The sequence below is a fragment of the Micrasema longulum genome, unplaced genomic scaffold (genome assembly GCF_059751315.1).
Source record: "Micrasema longulum isolate JH-2025_06_02 unplaced genomic scaffold, ASM5975131v1 h1tg003717l, whole genome shotgun sequence".
Taxonomy (NCBI): Eukaryota; Metazoa; Arthropoda; class Insecta; order Trichoptera; family Brachycentridae; genus Micrasema; species Micrasema longulum.
In genome coordinates, this window is record NW_028280741.1 from 1 (window position 1) to 20145 (window position 20145).

Sequence of the window (20145 nt, forward strand, 5' to 3'; positions counted from 1 at the left end):
TCCGCCTGGATGTTGGGCAGTACACCTCCCTGGGCGATGGTCACGCCCGAGAGCAGTTTGTTAAGCTCCTCGTCGTTGCGGATGGCCAGCTGCAGATGCCTGGGAATGATCCTGGTCTTCTTGTTGTCCCTGGCGGCGTTGCCGGCCAACTCGAGCACCTCAGCGGCCAGGTACTCCATCACGGCGGCGAGGTAGACGGGCGCGCCGGCTCCCACCCTCTCGGCGTAGTTGCCCTTCCTGAGAAGCCTGTGGATACGGCCGACGGGGAACTGGAGCCCCGCGCGGTTGGAGCGCGACTTTGCCTTTCCCTTGACCTTTCCTCCCTTTCCGCGACCGGACATGGCGAACTGGGTTTGTCTTTAAAAATATACGAGCTGCACGGGCGAGAAGCGCGTGCGAGTGGCTGGCGGTGTTTGTGGTTCAAAATTCTAAGAGGGGCTTATTTACGCTGTCCACTGTGCGCGCGCCGCAGTCGGTCCCCCTCACCGCATTGGCGCGTCGCCGCCGACGGAGTGGGGAGTGGGGATAGGACCGGCCTTGCGGAACGCGCCGACCGAAGTGACAAAATGGGGTCGTCGAAAAATGATCAGCTATAAGCTACCGCTCGCTCCGCCGTATCGCCGCCTCAGCTAAGCTCGGAGAAAAAAATCGACAATGCCGCCCAAGACCAGTGGAAAGGCAGCCAAGAAGTCTGGCAAGGCCCAGAAGAACATATCCAAGGGGGACAAGAAGAAGTCCAAGCGCAGGAGGAAGGAGAGCTACGCAATCTACATCTACAAAGTGCTGAAACAGGTGCACCCCGACACCGGTATCTCCAGCAAGGCCATGAGCATCATGAACAGCTTCGTCAACGACATCTTCGAGCGCATCGCCGCCGAGGCGTCGCGTCTCGCCCACTACAACAAGAGATCCACCATCACCAGCAGGGAGATCCAGACGGCCGTCAGGCTCCTGCTGCCCGGAGAGCTGGCCAAGCACGCCGTCAGCGAAGGCACCAAGGCCGTCACCAAGTACACCAGCTCCAAGTGAGAAGTCACAGCCGCCACACACGACCATCATCTGCGCACTCTATCGCGCAAGAACAATAACAGCATAGACGACAAACAAAGGTCCTTATCAGGACCGCCAGATTATGACACGATTGCATTGTTACGATGTATTTTTTTATTTTATGTATACGCAAACAAACCGATTGAGATTGATTGCCTTACTTTTTTATATTGAATATTACGCAGGTACGCCTTTGTCCCGGTGGTGTATTTTATATATTATGATAAAATAATACTACACATATTATAAATATATTAAATGCACTTGTGATAGATAGATAGGTAGATAGATTTTATATATGTTTATTTCTAATAAGATTACACTCACCCGGCGCGAGAGAGTCACGTCAGTCAGTCTGCGGCCATCGCGTCGCGTCGCGTCGCGTCGTCACTAAAAAAAAGAAAAAAGAGATTTTTTTTTCATAGTCATCATTGTAATAATTATAATTATACATTTTTGAAGTTGTGTAAATACATCGAGAATTTGTTCGTTCAGGGAAGTGCCTGAAATTTTTTTTTTTTTTTTTTTTTTATATTTTTGAAGCACTCACATAAACTATCGACTGTGAAATGTACATTTTGATAAAATGTGCCGTGCCTATCTATGGTAAAATTTAATCGAACCGTATTTAAGAAACTAAATATTATTATTACGTTTGTTTTTATTCCTTATGCTATTTATTTACGGCGCTATTTATTTGCGATGCTAATGAAAATGTATGCTATCATAAATCGACTTTGAATATTATAAAAAATACCATAATGAAAATACGCCAACGGAGCCTGCGTTTATTTTTTATTTACATCCACAGATGGCGATAATGCGTCGTTTTTACGCACTAACTATCGACAATAATGGCCCAGCGTAATCGTTGTTTTATTTACAATATTCGTATTCATTGAACAATATAATATGAGCGACATAAATATATATTAATTACACAGTACGGCGTTGATATATTATATATTTTTTGTAATAATACACGAGAGACATACCATGTACGCGTGCGGAAGAAGATTCAAAGTCATCATCATTTCAATCTGACAAATTAATAAACAATACGGGTTGAAATGTAACACGACGACAATTAATATTGATTAAATACCGGTACACACACTACACTTCACTAATTATTATTGCACCAATCATCGGGTAGGTAAATGCCTATTTAGGCGGGTACCGGGAATGAAATAATGAAAAGCAAGCAGTGGCGAATTCGGCGAGTACTTTTTTTCGTTTTGACACCGACCAACCCGCGTTAATATTTTCCGCGACAGGGCGGGCGGCCGGCCGGCCGGCCGACCTACCCCGAGATTCCGTGCACCGAGGTCCGAAGGTGACTGATTGGAAATTCGAATAGGATAATAATAAATATCCATTTAAAACACAGGATCATCTCAAATTAGTGCAGCGCGGGGAGCGCGGCGGAGGTGGCGGAACCAGCCGGCCAGCAGGACAATCGGGGGCGGGGGTAGGCGTAAGTACCTACTGTAATATATTATATTTTATTATAATATGACTATAAATCCTTCTCCGGTTCATTATATTACCTACTGAATTTTATTAATATACTATTTTTCTCTCTTTTTCTAATGCGGCAGTCCACTTGACTTTGATTTCGATAATTACAAAAACAATATTAACTGTCAGGTAATTAGTTAATACCTACATGTTATTACATACCTTTTTATGAAAACTAAGAAGAAGAAGAATAATTATTATTTACCTACTATGTGCGGTGACATATTATATTTATTGTTATTCATTCATTTACTTGCAATATAAGTAGTTGCCTAATTAATATATTATTATTATAAATCAAATTTCTCATTTGAAATTTGTGTTACTACTAAAATCGCTTTAATGAAATTTTATCGACTTCTCTTGGTTTAAAATCTTCTACTTATATTGCTTTTTCAAATTTTAAAGATTACTTGCAATACTTGTTATTCCTTCTTTATTTTTTCTTTTTTTTTCTCTGCTGCATTGGCATGTTTTTATACTTTTAAACTACTTTTAATTACTTATATTATATATGTAAATAAAATCAATATATTGCTGCTCTTACTATAATGTGAGTTTAATTTTGAAGATGTTTTTTAAATTGACCAACATTTACTGTCTTATATTTCACTTAAGGATTCTTCTCATCGTTTCTTTGAATCCCTTAAAATAAATATGTGTATATTTATGTTTTTCCTTTTTTTAAAAAATGTTATTACTATTTTAATTTATTTTTACATCTGAGCGTGTTTTTCATTCTTTATTTCAATTTTTAATTACTATTTCCATTTGTAAATACTCACTACAAACTACAAACTTTAAAATATCTTTTTTTTTCACTTAAATTTTCATTTTTAAACAACTTTCATTTATATTTTTCTTTTTCCTTCTCTTTTTTATACTTTCATAACATTAACCTTACATATAATTGCTTTATAATATGGAAAATTCACTGGTCCATTAGAATTAAGTCTAATTGTGTAAAATATTAAACTTTGTAACTGTACTGTATGTTTCCTAAATAAAAGAAAATAAAAATAATAAACGTTCAAAGAAAATATGTACTTATGTAATAAAAATATCATTTTTGTTTTTTTCGCGCGAAGCGAAAGCAAATTTACAATTTCTCAACAAATTGTTCAATTCAAATATGTAATATACTGTTTTTCTTGAATTGTATGTTGTCCATGCACTTATGTTTTATATATCTATCTATAATTTATATGTGAAAATAACAACGCGGAAGTGTTCGGATACTACGTTGACAGGTTATGAATAAATATGCAGATATATCCGTAGATGGATTATGAATTTACCCACATAGCAAATCATTTGACCGTAGGCCAGTTACAGGCATACAGACCGACCGTCGTCCGTGTCCCTCCACGATTATGAAAGGTGCCATCTGTTGAACGGGATAATGTTCAGCCGGCCATCGGGCAATCGTTGCTTATATTATTTTCTCATTTATAACAGATGGCGCTAGTTACTCATGATTGTGTAAAATATTTCATAATTGTTTTTTTATTTTTGCTGATGATTTATGATATGACTACTTTTGTGTTTACATAGGTTTTAATTTTACTATTCTATATTATATTAAAAAAATAAACAAGGGGTCACATAAATAATGTACTTATTGTGGCGTTGATGTGCTTGTTGTATTATGTAGCGTTTGTTTTTTGTTTCCCGTTGCCTTGTTTTGTTTTCTGTACGTGGTGTCAATAATGAACTTCCTTTTCAGATGATTCATTGGGAATATTATACCGTTTTATACACACCCTTCATAATAGCCAGCCATTCCCGTACAAATACTGTGTACTACTGTGCTATGCTCAGTGCCCATATTCGCTAGATTAATTCCTTAAGATAAAACATTATTTTATATTTAACGTAGATAAAAATTTACACGTCTTTCTCGGATTCAACTTTTATGCGAGCGCGTTGGTCATGGCTTTGATATATAATAGAGTGCATAATATAAATTTAAATTTGAATGTTTCCCGTGCAATTATCGCCCTAGATAATTTTTGCTTTACGATAGTTCCGCCGCGCTGGAAGTATCGTATTGCATAATATTCTATGCTATGTGTACGTTACGTTATAGAGCTTCTGTATTTCTAATTCGGAAGTTTAAAAATCTTTGTCTTATTTTGAGCTTCTATATTTCCTTTTCGGAAGTTTAAAAACCTCTTTTTCATTTTGGGAACTGAGCTTAAACTTTCAAAAGCTCAGTCAAACTTTTATAATTCATTTCAATTTGAAGGGCCGTCGAAATTAGCTTTTGAATCGACATCATCCACGACTGAACAAAATCTGAGACCGACAGAAACCGCAGCCTGAAAAATTTCACCGGACGACGCGTTGCCCTGCGTTGCGTCACGTCACGTTACGTTGCGCTACGTTACGTTACGTTACGTCACGTCGCGTCGCGTCACATTGCATTCCTTTACGTTCGTTGTGGACTTTTTTTTTTTTTTTTTTTTTTTTTTTTTATTCTCTTCTCTTCTCTTTTCTTTCTTCTTTCATCTTTCTTCTTTCTCTCCCTTCCTCCCCCCCATCTGTGTCTCTGATTTTTTTTTTTTTTTTCATTTTAATTACATTTTTCTCAAATGGAATTGTTCCCATAATAAAATTACAGATTGCCACTAAGAAAAACGTAACAAAAAAAATATACATACAACATAATATTATAATAATTATACATATAATTGTATAATATATATTTTGTTTACATAAATACATATTTACTTTTATTTAAATGCTTATATCATCACCTACATGTCTTATTCCTTTTACATCGTCTCCATCGGCAGCCGGGCCGGACCAGCTCGATCTCTCTCCGCGCCCGCCTCTCGAACTCGGAAGTTATATCTGTAGGTCCGCTAGCGCGCGCTTGTGTGTGTTACGATCGGCCACTTCGGGGCCCCGGTGCCGGGGGCCGCGGCCGCCCCTGTCGCCCACCGCCGCCTCGGACTGCGGCCCGGGCTCTCCCCCGAGAGGTCGGTGCCCCCCCGGAGCCCCAACTTGCCGGGGAGACGGATTCGCGCCCGCTTTTCCGCCGCCCAACGCTGCCGCCCTCGCGCATTTGCGCCTCCGAATGTCCGCACCTCCGCGCGCCCGGGGCCCGGGCCCCCGGCGACGCCGCGCGACGACGGCGAGACCTCCCGCGCGGAGGATCCCCTCATTCCGGAGGGTCCCAGCCTCGGGGCTGCGCCCCCGCGACGCCTTTTGTCCGACCGCCTAAGCATAAATGACAACACTTTTCATCGGCAAAATCGACAAGCGCGCGTAGCCCGACTGCGACACGGTACAAATTATTTTCGAGTACAGAATTTCGCGCGATTAGGGCGCCATCAAACGGTGACTTTTTGCCACACTCGCTTTTTTCGTGTGATTATCGGCAGAGAATATCTACAGCAGAAGATGGCAGACACAGCAGCGCCAGCGGCAGCGTCCCCCCTCCCGGCGACTCCGGCCAAGAAGGCGAAGGCTTCGGCCGCCGCCTCCAAAAAACCGAAGGCGAAGCCCTCTCACCCCAAGACCTCCGAGATGGTGAACAACGCGATAAAGGAGCTCAAGGAGCGCGGCGGCTCCTCCCTGCAGGCGATCAAGAAGTACATCTCCGCCAACTACAAGGTCGACGCCGACAAGCTCGCCCCCTTCATCAAGAAGTACCTCAAGGGGGCCGTCGAGTCCGGCGCCCTCGTCCAGACCAAGGGGAAGGGAGCATCCGGATCCTTCAAGCTGGAAGCTAGCAAGGCGAAGGCGTCCGCCGGAGGTGCCAAGAAGAAGAAGCCCGCCGCGGCCGCGTCCAAGAAGCGCTCCACCCCCGCGAAGGAGAGGAAGCCGGCCGCCGACAAGTCCGCCTCCTCCTCGGCCGCCTCGAAGAAGAAGCCCGCCAAGAAGGCGGCCGCTCCGGCCAAGGCCAAGAAGGCCGCCGCCTCGCCCGCAAAGAAGGCCGCCGCGAAGAAAGCCGCGCCCGCCAAGGCCAAGAGCCCGACCAAGGCCAAGAAGACCGCCAAGCCTCCCACCAAGAAGCCGAAGGCGCCCAAGCCAAAGAAGGCGGCCGCCCCGAAAGCCAAGCCCGCGGCGAAAAAGGCCGCCCCGAAGAAGTAGGCGGTGACAACGACGACGACGCCGGCGAGTCTACGACTATTATTATTCTTATCCCCTTCCCGAATCGGAAGACGGCGGGGGTTGATGGACACCGTAATTTTGAGGAGTTAAAAAGCCCTTGTCAGGGCTACCATATGCGCTCTCTATGTCGAATCGTCGGTTAGCTAGCCAGCCAGCTTCGTGCATTTATTTTATTAAATTTAAAAGTAATAGAATACCTACATAATAATATTATTTATGTCATGATGGGTATTTATTATTATTTATTTTTTTTTAATGAGAATATAAGTAAACATAGACAATTTGGTAAATAATATTTCACTTGAAAGTTGTGAGACTTTTCTTTTATAATATATGACATATTATTTTTATTCACATTTTAATGCAAAAAAAAAAAAAAAATATCTCATCATCAGAAGAGAGAATAAGTTTATAATCCAACTTGTGACGGTACGAAACCGACGAGTATTGAGTTATTAATATTTTACTTCATCAATCTCGTATATTATTATTTTTTTTTTTTAATATTATAAATTAAATAATCATTTGATAATTATTATTATTATTATTATTATGTATTTCTTTTTCAAAAGCATTTCTATCATATTGTTATTATTTTTCAGATGCACGGCCGGCTAACAGAACGGGACCGACTGACTGACCGACGAGGCGATTGTTGGCCCTGACAAGGGCCGTTTTTTAATCGTGTGGATGGTTGTCGGAAACGGGCAGGCGAGTTGAAGACATTTTCTTTTTTAACCTCCGAAACCGTACAGGGTGCGGCCCTGGCGCTTGAGGGCGTAGACGACGTCCATGGCGGTGACAGTCTTCCTCTTAGCGTGCTCGGTGTAGGTGACAGCGTCTCTGATAACGTTCTCAAGGAACACCTTCAGCACCCCGCGTGTCTCCTCGTAGATCAGGCCGGATATGCGCTTGACTCCGCCGCGACGAGCCAGACGGCGAATGGCGGGCTTCGTGATACCCTGGATGTTATCACGCAGAACCTTCCTGTGACGCTTGGCGCCTCCTTTTCCCAGGCCTTTTCCTCCCTTTCCGCGACCGGTCATTCTCGCAAGTGGTTTTCTTCAAATATTCTCAAAAACAAAACTCGAGAGCACGGCGTGCGACCGTGCCGGACAGTGAACTGTGAGTGAGTGTGCTGAAATTTTTACGGACGCTCTATTTAAGCTCTTTGTAGACGCCTGCGTCTCCCCTGCCGAGTCACGACGCGCACGCACACGAACACGCTACGTGGACAGTCCGTCAACCGCCGTGTAAATTGTCAGTCAGCCAGCCTTTTACTTAGTATTATTATTATTTATTTATATGTTTATTATATTATCGATAATTTATTTTATTCATTTAATCATAAAATAGTTAGCCATCTCGCGATTCTCTATTCAAACAGTCAAACGAACGGGAACAAACGGAACGGACGGAAAGGGGGGAAGCGGACGGATGCCGCGCGGTCTTTTTGAATTGTCCAATCGGCGCCGTCCTGTCCCCCTCCACGGCGAAACGTATAACTTCGATAAATAGGAGCCATCTTCAAAAAGTGAGCGCATTCGTATAAACCTACTCCGCCCGGATAGTTTGAAACGGAAAAAATCAAATAAAATGGCACGTACCAAGCAGACGGCTCGCAAGTCCACCGGAGGGAAGGCGCCCAGGAAGCAGCTGGCCACCAAGGCGGCGCGCAAGAGCGCCCCCGCCACCGGAGGCGTGAAGAAGCCCCATCGCTACAGGCCCGGCACGGTGGCTCTCCGTGAGATCCGTCGCTACCAGAAGAGCACCGAGCTCCTCATCCGCAAGCTGCCCTTCCAGCGCCTGGTGCGCGAGATCGCCCAGGACTTCAAGACGGACCTCCGTTTCCAGAGCTCCGCCGTTATGGCCCTTCAGGAGGCCAGCGAGGCCTACCTGGTCGGCCTGTTCGAGGACACGAACCTGTGCGCCATCCACGCCAAGCGCGTCACCATCATGCCCAAGGACATCCAGCTGGCCAGGCGTATCCGCGGCGAGCGCGCTTAAACATCACCGCCGCCCCCCACCCAACAGCAACGGATGATGATTTTATAATGAATGTTGTATTATCATTGTCTTCGAACTTGGCTGCAGCACGATGCGTCTCTAAAATGGTCCTTTTCAGGACCGCCACATGTACATGATTAATTGATCGTTTCAACTTTTATTCGCTGCCGGGATTAATTTTATTTTTTATTATTATTTTTTTGTATTTTTACATAAAAAAAAATATAAAAGGAAAAACGTTAAGAGAAGTTATATAATTTTAAGAAGTCATGTTAAACATTATTGAGAATATGACACGTTTTTTTTCCCCCCCGTTAATCGTTAATATTAATAATAAATCTTTATTAACCGTAATATAGAACGCCATACGTACTAAAATGTATACACAGTTAAATGGCGGACTTATTGCCATTTGCAATTTCTTACAATCAACATTGTAAAATAGATATTTACATGGGTGTTCCTTTATTTTGAAAAAACAGCCTTCTATTTACACATATTATGTTATTTTTTTACTATGGATTATGTATGTATCTATGTATCCATCTATCTATCTATCTATCTACCTACCTACCTACCTATATAAAATAGGAATTTATTAACACGGTAAAATAATAACAAAAAAAAAAAACTGAAATAAAATGTACGGTAAAGTATTTACAATACATATCAATTACTTTATAAAAATAAACATTCAAATATATAATATTATAGATGTTTTTTTTTAAAAGAAATAATATAAATAATAATAATAATAATAATAATAAAATACACCTAACGGCCGGGACAAACGCATCGCAATGTGGCGGCCCTGAAAAGGACCTTTATTTATAATTTCATTTCGTCGGCAGGCAATCAGGCAATCGGTGGCGGTTATCGTGATACGTGGTGACGGAGTGCACGACTTAAGCCTTCTTCTCTGTCTTCTTGGGCAGGAGCACCGCCTGGATGTTGGGCAGTACACCTCCCTGGGCGATGGTCACGCCCGAGAGCAGTTTGTTAAGCTCCTCGTCGTTGCGGATGGCCAGCTGCAGATGCCTGGGAATGATCCTGGTCTTCTTGTTGTCCCTGGCGGCGTTGCCGGCCAACTCGAGCACCTCAGCGGCCAGGTACTCCATCACGGCGGCGAGGTAGACGGGCGCGCCGGCTCCCACCCTCTCGGCGTAGTTGCCCTTCCTGAGAAGCCTGTGGATACGGCCGACGGGGAACTGGAGCCCCGCGCGGTTGGAGCGCGACTTTGCCTTTCCCTTGACCTTTCCTCCCTTTCCGCGACCGGACATGGCGAACTGGGTTTGTCTTTAAAAATATACGAGCTGCACGGGCGAGAAGCGCGTGCGAGTGGCTGGCGGTGTTTGTGGTTCAAAATTCTAAGAGGGGCTTATTTACGCTGTCCACTGTGCGCGCGCCGCAGTCGGTCCCCCTCACCGCATTGGCGCGTCGCCGCCGACGGAGTGGGGAGTGGGGATAGGACCGGCCTTGCGGAACGCGCCGACCGAAGTGACAAAATGGGGTCGTCGAAAAATGATCAGCTATAAGCTACCGCTCGCTCCGCCGTATCGCCGCCTCAGCTAAGCTCGGAGAAAAAAATCGACAATGCCGCCCAAGACCAGTGGAAAGGCAGCCAAGAAGTCTGGCAAGGCCCAGAAGAACATATCCAAGGGGGACAAGAAGAAGTCCAAGCGCAGGAGGAAGGAGAGCTACGCAATCTACATCTACAAAGTGCTGAAACAGGTGCACCCCGACACCGGTATCTCCAGCAAGGCCATGAGCATCATGAACAGCTTCGTCAACGACATCTTCGAGCGCATCGCCGCCGAGGCGTCGCGTCTCGCCCACTACAACAAGAGATCCACCATCACCAGCAGGGAGATCCAGACGGCCGTCAGGCTCCTGCTGCCCGGAGAGCTGGCCAAGCACGCCGTCAGCGAAGGCACCAAGGCCGTCACCAAGTACACCAGCTCCAAGTGAGAAGTCACAGCCGCCACACACGACCATCATCTGCGCACTCTATCGCGCAAGAACAATAACAGCATAGACGACAAACAAAGGTCCTTATCAGGACCGCCAGATTATGACACGATTGCATTGTTACGATGTATTTTTTTATTTTATGTATACGCAAACAAACCGATTGAGATTGATTGCCTTACTTTTTTATATTGAATATTACGCAGGTACGCCTTTGTCCCGGTGGTGTATTTTATATATTATGATAAAATAATACTACACATATTATAAATATATTAAATGCACTTGTGATAGATAGATAGGTAGATAGATTTTATATATGTTTATTTCTAATAAGATTACACTCACCCGGCGCGAGAGAGTCACGTCAGTCAGTCTGCGGCCATCGCGTCGCGTCGCGTCGCGTCGTCACTAAAAAAAAGAAAAAAGAGATTTTTTTTTCATAGTCATCATTGTAATAATTATAATTATACATTTTTGAAGTTGTGTAAATACATCGAGAATTTGTTCGTTCAGGGAAGTGCCTGAAATTTTTTTTTTTTTTTTTTTTTTTATATTTTTGAAGCACTCACATAAACTATCGACTGTGAAATGTACATTTTGATAAAATGTGCCGTGCCTATCTATGGTAAAATTTAATCGAACCGTATTTAAGAAACTAAATATTATTATTACGTTTGTTTTTATTCCTTATGCTATTTATTTACGGCGCTATTTATTTGCGATGCTAATGAAAATGTATGCTATCATAAATCGACTTTGAATATTATAAAAAATACCATAATGAAAATACGCCAACGGAGCCTGCGTTTATTTTTTATTTACATCCACAGATGGCGATAATGCGTCGTTTTTACGCACTAACTATCGACAATAATGGCCCAGCGTAATCGTTGTTTTATTTACAATATTCGTATTCATTGAACAATATAATATGAGCGACATAAATATATATTAATTACACAGTACGGCGTTGATATATTATATATTTTTTGTAATAATACACGAGAGACATACCATGTACGCGTGCGGAAGAAGATTCAAAGTCATCATCATTTCAATCTGACAAATTAATAAACAATACGGGTTGAAATGTAACACGACGACAATTAATATTGATTAAATACCGGTACACACACTACACTTCACTAATTATTATTGCACCAATCATCGGGTAGGTAAATGCCTATTTAGGCGGGTACCGGGAATGAAATAATGAAAAGCAAGCAGTGGCGAATTCGGCGAGTACTTTTTTTCGTTTTGACACCGACCAACCCGCGTTAATATTTTCCGCGACAGGGCGGGCGGCCGGCCGGCCGGCCGACCTACCCCGAGATTCCGTGCACCGAGGTCCGAAGGTGACTGATTGGAAATTCGAATAGGATAATAATAAATATCCATTTAAAACACAGGATCATCTCAAATTAGTGCAGCGCGGGGAGCGCGGCGGAGGTGGCGGAACCAGCCGGCCAGCAGGACAATCGGGGGCGGGGGTAGGCGTAAGTACCTACTGTAATATATTATATTTTATTATAATATGACTATAAATCCTTCTCCGGTTCATTATATTACCTACTGAATTTTATTAATATACTATTTTTCTCTCTTTTTCTAATGCGGCAGTCCACTTGACTTTGATTTCGATAATTACAAAAACAATATTAACTGTCAGGTAATTAGTTAATACCTACATGTTATTACATACCTTTTTATGAAAACTAAGAAGAAGAAGAATAATTATTATTTACCTACTATGTGCGGTGACATATTATATTTATTGTTATTCATTCATTTACTTGCAATATAAGTAGTTGCCTAATTAATATATTATTATTATAAATCAAATTTCTCATTTGAAATTTGTGTTACTACTAAAATCGCTTTAATGAAATTTTATCGACTTCTCTTGGTTTAAAATCTTCTACTTATATTGCTTTTTCAAATTTTAAAGATTACTTGCAATACTTGTTATTCCTTCTTTATTTTTTCTTTTTTTTTCTCTGCTGCATTGGCATGTTTTTATACTTTTAAACTACTTTTAATTACTTATATTATATATGTAAATAAAATCAATATATTGCTGCTCTTACTATAATGTGAGTTTAATTTTGAAGATGTTTTTTAAATTGACCAACATTTACTGTCTTATATTTCACTTAAGGATTCTTCTCATCGTTTCTTTGAATCCCTTAAAATAAATATGTGTATATTTATGTTTTTCCTTTTTTTAAAAAATGTTATTACTATTTTAATTTATTTTTACATCTGAGCGTGTTTTTCATTCTTTATTTCAATTTTTAATTACTATTTCCATTTGTAAATACTCACTACAAACTACAAACTTTAAAATATCTTTTTTTTTCACTTAAATTTTCATTTTTAAACAACTTTCATTTATATTTTTCTTTTTCCTTCTCTTTTTTATACTTTCATAACATTAACCTTACATATAATTGCTTTATAATATGGAAAATTCACTGGTCCATTAGAATTAAGTCTAATTGTGTAAAATATTAAACTTTGTAACTGTACTGTATGTTTCCTAAATAAAAGAAAATAAAAATAATAAACGTTCAAAGAAAATATGTACTTATGTAATAAAAATATCATTTTTGTTTTTTTCGCGCGAAGCGAAAGCAAATTTACAATTTCTCAACAAATTGTTCAATTCAAATATGTAATATACTGTTTTTCTTGAATTGTATGTTGTCCATGCACTTATGTTTTATATATCTATCTATAATTTATATGTGAAAATAACAACGCGGAAGTGTTCGGATACTACGTTGACAGGTTATGAATAAATATGCAGATATATCCGTAGATGGATTATGAATTTACCCACATAGCAAATCATTTGACCGTAGGCCAGTTACAGGCATACAGACCGACCGTCGTCCGTGTCCCTCCACGATTATGAAAGGTGCCATCTGTTGAACGGGATAATGTTCAGCCGGCCATCGGGCAATCGTTGCTTATATTATTTTCTCATTTATAACAGATGGCGCTAGTTACTCATGATTGTGTAAAATATTTCATAATTGTTTTTTTATTTTTGCTGATGATTTATGATATGACTACTTTTGTGTTTACATAGGTTTTAATTTTACTATTCTATATTATATTAAAAAAATAAACAAGGGGTCACATAAATAATGTACTTATTGTGGCGTTGATGTGCTTGTTGTATTATGTAGCGTTTGTTTTTTGTTTCCCGTTGCCTTGTTTTGTTTTCTGTACGTGGTGTCAATAATGAACTTCCTTTTCAGATGATTCATTGGGAATATTATACCGTTTTATACACACCCTTCATAATAGCCAGCCATTCCCGTACAAATACTGTGTACTACTGTGCTATGCTCAGTGCCCATATTCGCTAGATTAATTCCTTAAGATAAAACATTATTTTATATTTAACGTAGATAAAAATTTACACGTCTTTCTCGGATTCAACTTTTATGCGAGCGCGTTGGTCATGGCTTTGATATATAATAGAGTGCATAATATAAATTTAAATTTGAATGTTTCCCGTGCAATTATCGCCCTAGATAATTTTTGCTTTACGATAGTTCCGCCGCGCTGGAAGTATCGTATTGCATAATATTCTATGCTATGTGTACGTTACGTTATAGAGCTTCTGTATTTCTAATTCGGAAGTTTAAAAATCTTTGTCTTATTTTGAGCTTCTATATTTCCTTTTCGGAAGTTTAAAAACCTCTTTTTCATTTTGGGAACTGAGCTTAAACTTTCAAAAGCTCAGTCAAACTTTTATAATTCATTTCAATTTGAAGGGCCGTCGAAATTAGCTTTTGAATCGACATCATCCACGACTGAACAAAATCTGAGACCGACAGAAACCGCAGCCTGAAAAATTTCACCGGACGACGCGTTGCCCTGCGTTGCGTCACGTCACGTTACGTTGCGCTACGTTACGTTACGTTACGTCACGTCGCGTCGCGTCACATTGCATTCCTTTACGTTCGTTGTGGACTTTTTTTTTTTTTTTTTTTTTTTTTTTTTATTCTCTTCTCTTCTCTTTTCTTTCTTCTTTCATCTTTCTTCTTTCTCTCCCTTCCTCCCCCCCATCTGTGTCTCTGATTTTTTTTTTTTTTTTCATTTTAATTACATTTTTCTCAAATGGAATTGTTCCCATAATAAAATTACAGATTGCCACTAAGAAAAACGTAACAAAAAAAATATACATACAACATAATATTATAATAATTATACATATAATTGTATAATATATATTTTGTTTACATAAATACATATTTACTTTTATTTAAATGCTTATATCATCACCTACATGTCTTATTCCTTTTACATCGTCTCCATCGGCAGCCGGGCCGGACCAGCTCGATCTCTCTCCGCGCCCGCCTCTCGAACTCGGAAGTTATATCTGTAGGTCCGCTAGCGCGCGCTTGTGTGTGTTACGATCGGCCACTTCGGGGCCCCGGTGCCGGGGGCCGCGGCCGCCCCTGTCGCCCACCGCCGCCTCGGACTGCGGCCCGGGCTCTCCCCCGAGAGGTCGGTGCCCCCCCGGAGCCCCAACTTGCCGGGGAGACGGATTCGCGCCCGCTTTTCCGCCGCCCAACGCTGCCGCCCTCGCGCATTTGCGCCTCCGAATGTCCGCACCTCCGCGCGCCCGGGGCCCGGGCCCCCGGCGACGCCGCGCGACGACGGCGAGACCTCCCGCGCGGAGGATCCCCTCATTCCGGAGGGTCCCAGCCTCGGGGCTGCGCCCCCGCGACGCCTTTTGTCCGACCGCCTAAGCATAAATGACAACACTTTTCATCGGCAAAATCGACAAGCGCGCGTAGCCCGACTGCGACACGGTACAAATTATTTTCGAGTACAGAATTTCGCGCGATTAGGGCGCCATCAAACGGTGACTTTTTGCCACACTCGCTTTTTTCGTGTGATTATCGGCAGAGAATATCTACAGCAGAAGATGGCAGACACAGCAGCGCCAGCGGCAGCGTCCCCCCTCCCGGCGACTCCGGCCAAGAAGGCGAAGGCTTCGGCCGCCGCCTCCAAAAAACCGAAGGCGAAGCCCTCTCACCCCAAGACCTCCGAGATGGTGAACAACGCGATAAAGGAGCTCAAGGAGCGCGGCGGCTCCTCCCTGCAGGCGATCAAGAAGTACATCTCCGCCAACTACAAGGTCGACGCCGACAAGCTCGCCCCCTTCATCAAGAAGTACCTCAAGGGGGCCGTCGAGTCCGGCGCCCTCGTCCAGACCAAGGGGAAGGGAGCATCCGGATCCTTCAAGCTGGAAGCTAGCAAGGCGAAGGCGTCCGCCGGAGGTGCCAAGAAGAAGAAGCCCGCCGCGGCCGCGTCCAAGAAGCGCTCCACCCCCGCGAAGGAGAGGAAGCCGGCCGCCGACAAGTCCGCCTCCTCCTCGGCCGCCTCGAAGAAGAAGCCCGCCAAGAAGGCGGCCGCTCCGGCCAAGGCCAAGAAGGCCGCCGCCTCGCCCGCAAAGAAGGCCGCCGCGAAGAAAGCCGCGCCCGCCAAGGCCAAGAGCCCGACCAAGGCCAAGAAGACCGCCAAGCCTCCCACCAAGAAGCCGAAGGCGCCCAAGCCAAAGAAGGCGGCCGCCCCGAAAGCCAAGCCCGCGGCGAAAAAGGCCGCCCCGAAGAAGTAGGCGGTGACAACGACGACGACGCCGGCGAGTCTACGACTATTATTATTCTTATCCCCTTCCCGAATCGGAAGACGGCGGGGGTTGATGGACACCGTAATTTTGAGGAGTTAAAAAGCCCTTGTCAGGGCTACCATATGCGCTCTCTATGTCGAATCGTCGGTTAGCTAGCCAGCCAGCTTCGTGCATTTATTTTATTAAATTTAAAAGTAATAGAATACCTACATAATAATATTATTTATGTCATGATGGGTATTTATTATTATTTATTTTTTTTTAATGAGAATATAAGTAAACATAGACAATTTGGTAAATAATATTTCACTTGAAAGTTGTGAGACTTTTCTTTTATAATATATGACATATTATTTTTATTCACATTTTAATGCAAAAAAAAAAAAAAATATCTCATCATCAGAAGAGAGAATAAGTTTATAATCCAACTTGTGACGGTACGAAACCGACGAGTATTGAGTTATTAATATTTTACTTCATCAATCTCGTATATTATTATTTTTTTTTTTAATATTATAAATTAAATAATCATTTGATAATTATTATTATTATTATTATTATGTATTTCTTTTTCAAAAGCATTTCTATCATATTGTTATTATTTTTCAGATGCACGGCCGGCTAACAGAACGGGACCGACTGACTGACCGACGAGGCGATTGTTGGCCCTGACAAGGGCCGTTTTTTAATCGTGTGGATGGTTGTCGGAAACGGGCAGGCGAGTTGAAGACATTTTCTTTTTTAACCTCCGAAACCGTACAGGGTGCGGCCCTGGCGCTTGAGGGCGTAGACGACGTCCATGGCGGTGACAGTCTTCCTCTTAGCGTGCTCGGTGTAGGTGACAGCGTCTCTGATAACGTTCTCAAGGAACACCTTCAGCACCCCGCGTGTCTCCTCGTAGATCAGGCCGGATATGCGCTTGACTCCGCCGCGACGAGCCAGACGGCGAATGCGGGCTTCGTGATACCCTGGATGTTATCACGCAGAACCTTCCTGTGACGCTTGGCGCCTCCTTTTCCCAGGCCTTTTCCTCCCTTTCCGCGACCGGTCATTCTCGCAAGTGGTTTTCTTCAAATATTCTCAAAAACAAAACTCGAGAGCACGGCGTGCGACCGTGCCGGACAGTGAACTGTGAGTGAGTGTGCTGAAATTTTTACGGACGCTCTATTTAAGCTCTTCGTAGACGCCTGCGTCTCCCCTGCCGAGTCACGACGCGCACGCACACGAACACGCTACGTGGACAGTCCGTCAACCGCCGTGTAAATTGTCAGTCAGCCAGCCTTTTACTTAGTATTATTATTATTTATTTATATGTTTATTATATTATCGATAATTTATTTTATTCATTTAATCATAAAATAGTTAGCCATCTCGCGATTCTCTATTCAAACAGTCAAACGAACGGGAACAAACGGAACGGACGGAAAGGGGGGAAGCGGACGGATGCCGCGCGGTCTTTTTGAATTGTCCAATCGGCGCCGTCCTGTCCCCCTCCACGGCGAAACGTATAACTTCGATAAATAGGAGCCATCTTCAAAAAGTGAGCGCATTCGTATAAACCTACTCCGCCCGGATAGTTTGAAACGGAAAAAATCAAATAAAATGGCACGTACCAAGCAGACGGCTCGCAAGTCCACCGGAGGGAAGGCGCCCAGGAAGCAGCTGGCCACCAAGGCGGCGCGCAAGAGCGCCCCCGCCACCGGAGGCGTGAAGAAGCCCCATCGCTACAGGCCCGGCACGGTGGCTCTCCGTGAGATCCGTCGCTACCAGAAGAGCACCGAGCTCCTCATCCGCAAGCTGCCCTTCCAGCGCCTGGTGCGCGAGATCGCCCAGGACTTCAAGACGGACCTCCGTTTCCAGAGCTCCGCCGTTATGGCCCTTCAGGAGGCCAGCGAGGCCTACCTGGTCGGCCTGTTCGAGGACACGAACCTGTGCGCCATCCACGCCAAGCGCGTCACCATCATGCCCAAGGACATCCAGCTGGCCAGGCGTATCCGCGGCGAGCGCGCTTAAACATCACCGCCGCCCCCCACCCAACAGCAACGGATGATGATTTTATAATGAATGTTGTATTATCATTGTCTTCGAACTTGGCTGCAGCACGATGCGTCTCTAAAATGGTCCTTTTCAGGACCGCCACATGTACATGATTAATTGATCGTTTCAACTTTTATTCGCTGCCGGGATTAATTTTATTTTTTATTATTATTTTTTTGTATTTTTACATAAAAAAAATATAAAAGGAAAAACGTTAAGAGAAGTTATATAATTTTAAGAAGTCATGTTAAACATTATTGAGAATATGACACGTTTTTTTTCCCCCCCGTTAATCGTTAATATTAATAATAAATCTTTATTAACCGTAATATAGAACGCCATACGTACTAAAATGTATACACAGTTAAATGGCGGACTTATTGCCATTTGCAATTTCTTACAATCAACATTGTAAAATAGATATTTACATGGGTGTTCCTTTATTTTGAAAAAACAGCCTTCTATTTACACATATTATGTTATTTTTTTACTATGGATTATGTATGTATCTATGTATCCATCTATCTATCTATCTATCTACCTACCTACCTACCTATATAAAATAGGAATTTATTAACACGGTAAAATAATAACAAAAAAAAAAAACTGAAATAAAATGTACGGTAAAGTATTTACAATACATATCAATTACTTTATAAAAATAAACATTCAAATATATAATATTATAGATGTTTTTTTTTAAAAGAAATAATATAAATAATAATAATAATAATAATAATAAAATACACCTAACGGCCGGGACAAACGCATCGCAATGTGGCGGCCCTGAAAAGGACCTTTATTTATAATTTCATTTCGTCGGCAGGCAATCAGGCAATCGGTGGCGGTTATCGTGATACGTGGTGACGGAGTGCACGACTTAAGCCTTCTTCTCTGTCTTCTTGGGCAGGAGCACCGCCTGGATGTTGGGCAGTACACCTCCCTGGGCGATGGTCACGCCCGAGAGCAGTTTGTTAAGCTCCTCGTCGTTGCGGATGGCCAGCTGCAGATGCCTGGGAATGATCCTGGTCTTCTTGTTGTCCCTGGCGGCGTTGCCGGCCAACTCGAGCACCTCAGCGGCCAGGTACTCCATCACGGCGGCGAGGTAGACGGGCGCGCCGGCTCCCACCCTCTCGGCGTAGTTGCCCTTCCTGAGAAGCCTGTGGATACGGCCGACGGGGAACTGGAGCCCCGCGCGGTTGGAGCGCGACTTTGCCTTTCCCTTGACCTTTCCTCCCTTTCCGCGACCGGACATGGCGAACTGGGTTTGTCTTTAAAAATATACGAGCTGCACGGGCGAGAAGCGCGTGCGAGTGGCTGGCGGTGTTTGTGGTTCAAAATTCTAAGAGGGGCTTATTTACGCTGTCCACTGTGCGCGCGCCGCAGTCGGTCCCCCTCACCGCATTGGCGCGTCGCCGCCGACGGAGTGGGGAGTGGGGATAGGACCGGCCTTGCGGAACGCGCCGACCGAAGTGACAAAATGGGGTCGTCGAAAAATGATCAGCTATAAGCTACCGCTCGCTCCGCCGTATCGCCGCCTCAGCTAAGCTCGGAGAAAAAAATCGACAATGCCGCCCAAGACCAGTGGAAAGGCAGCCAAGAAGTCTGGCAAGGCCCAGAAGAACATATCCAAGGGGGACAAGAAGAAGTCCAAGCGCAGGAGGAAGGAGAGCTACGCAATCTACATCTACAAAGTGCTGAAACAGGTGCACCCCGACACCGGTATCTCCAGCAAGGCCATGAGCATCATGAACAGCTTCGTCAACGACATCTTCGAGCGCATA

At 43.4% G+C, this 20145-nt stretch overlaps 11 protein-coding genes and 1 pseudogene across 12 annotated transcripts; 7 read left to right on the plus strand and 5 right to left on the minus strand.

The window, feature by feature from the left end:
* Positions 1-5: 5 nt before the first annotated feature.
* LOC148270574 (histone H2A-like) lies at positions 6-452 on the minus strand (the record flags this gene model as incomplete). The annotated part of the gene is made up of 1 exon (XM_088242375.1): positions 6-452. A coding segment is annotated over exon 1 (336 nt), but the record flags the coding sequence as incomplete, so codon positions are not given.
* A 69-nt stretch (positions 453-521) lies between these two features.
* LOC148270575 (histone H2B) lies at positions 522-1288 on the plus strand. Its single transcript, XM_088242384.1, has one exon. It carries the CDS (start codon positions 655-657, stop codon positions 1027-1029), a length of 375 nt encoding a protein of 124 aa, XP_088098510.1. The 5' UTR covers positions 522-654; the 3' UTR covers positions 1030-1288.
* A 4018-nt stretch (positions 1289-5306) lies between these two features.
* Positions 5307-6998, plus strand: LOC148270576 (uncharacterized). The gene has a single exon (XM_088242383.1). The coding sequence runs from the start codon at positions 5980-5982 to the stop codon at positions 6670-6672; it is 693 nt and encodes a 230-aa protein (XP_088098509.1). The 5' UTR covers positions 5307-5979; the 3' UTR covers positions 6673-6998.
* Positions 6999-7287: 289 nt separating this feature from the next.
* On the minus strand, positions 7288-7835 carry LOC148270577 (histone H4). The gene has a single exon (XM_088242378.1). The coding sequence runs from the start codon at positions 7737-7739 to the stop codon at positions 7428-7430; it is 312 nt and encodes a 103-aa protein (XP_088098504.1). The 5' UTR covers positions 7740-7835; the 3' UTR covers positions 7288-7427.
* Positions 7836-8076: 241 nt separating this feature from the next.
* On the plus strand, positions 8077-8899 carry LOC148270578 (histone H3). Its single transcript, XM_088242379.1, has one exon. The coding sequence runs from the start codon at positions 8290-8292 to the stop codon at positions 8698-8700; it is 411 nt and encodes a 136-aa protein (XP_088098505.1). The 5' UTR covers positions 8077-8289; the 3' UTR covers positions 8701-8899.
* Positions 8900-9277: 378 nt separating this feature from the next.
* LOC148270579 (histone H2A) lies at positions 9278-10091 on the minus strand. Its single transcript, XM_088242380.1, has one exon. The coding sequence runs from the start codon at positions 9978-9980 to the stop codon at positions 9606-9608; it is 375 nt and encodes a 124-aa protein (XP_088098506.1). The 5' UTR covers positions 9981-10091; the 3' UTR covers positions 9278-9605.
* A 69-nt stretch (positions 10092-10160) lies between these two features.
* Positions 10161-10976, plus strand: LOC148270580 (histone H2B). The gene has a single exon (XM_088242381.1). It carries the CDS (start codon positions 10294-10296, stop codon positions 10666-10668), a length of 375 nt encoding a protein of 124 aa, XP_088098507.1. The 5' UTR covers positions 10161-10293; the 3' UTR covers positions 10669-10976.
* A 4121-nt stretch (positions 10977-15097) lies between these two features.
* Positions 15098-16439, plus strand: LOC148270581 (uncharacterized). The gene has a single exon (XM_088242382.1). It carries the CDS (start codon positions 15620-15622, stop codon positions 16310-16312), a length of 693 nt encoding a protein of 230 aa, XP_088098508.1. The 5' UTR covers positions 15098-15619; the 3' UTR covers positions 16313-16439.
* Positions 16440-16916: 477 nt separating this feature from the next.
* On the minus strand, positions 16917-17549 carry LOC148270582 (histone H4-like; annotated as a pseudogene). Its single transcript, XR_015825357.1, has one exon. The product of XR_015825357.1 is annotated as a histone H4-like (transcript).
* Positions 17550-17818: 269 nt separating this feature from the next.
* Positions 17819-18535, plus strand: LOC148270583 (histone H3). The gene has a single exon (XM_088242376.1). The coding sequence runs from the start codon at positions 17927-17929 to the stop codon at positions 18335-18337; it is 411 nt and encodes a 136-aa protein (XP_088098502.1). The 5' UTR covers positions 17819-17926; the 3' UTR covers positions 18338-18535.
* Positions 18536-18572: 37 nt separating this feature from the next.
* Positions 18573-19727, minus strand: LOC148270584 (histone H2A). The gene has a single exon (XM_088242377.1). The coding sequence runs from the start codon at positions 19614-19616 to the stop codon at positions 19242-19244; it is 375 nt and encodes a 124-aa protein (XP_088098503.1). The 5' UTR covers positions 19617-19727; the 3' UTR covers positions 18573-19241.
* Positions 19728-19803: 76 nt separating this feature from the next.
* LOC148270585 (histone H2B-like) lies at positions 19804-20142 on the plus strand (the record flags this gene model as incomplete). The annotated part of the gene is made up of 1 exon (XM_088242385.1): positions 19804-20142. A coding segment is annotated over exon 1 (213 nt), but the record flags the coding sequence as incomplete, so codon positions are not given.
* Positions 20143-20145: the final 3 nt, after the last annotated feature.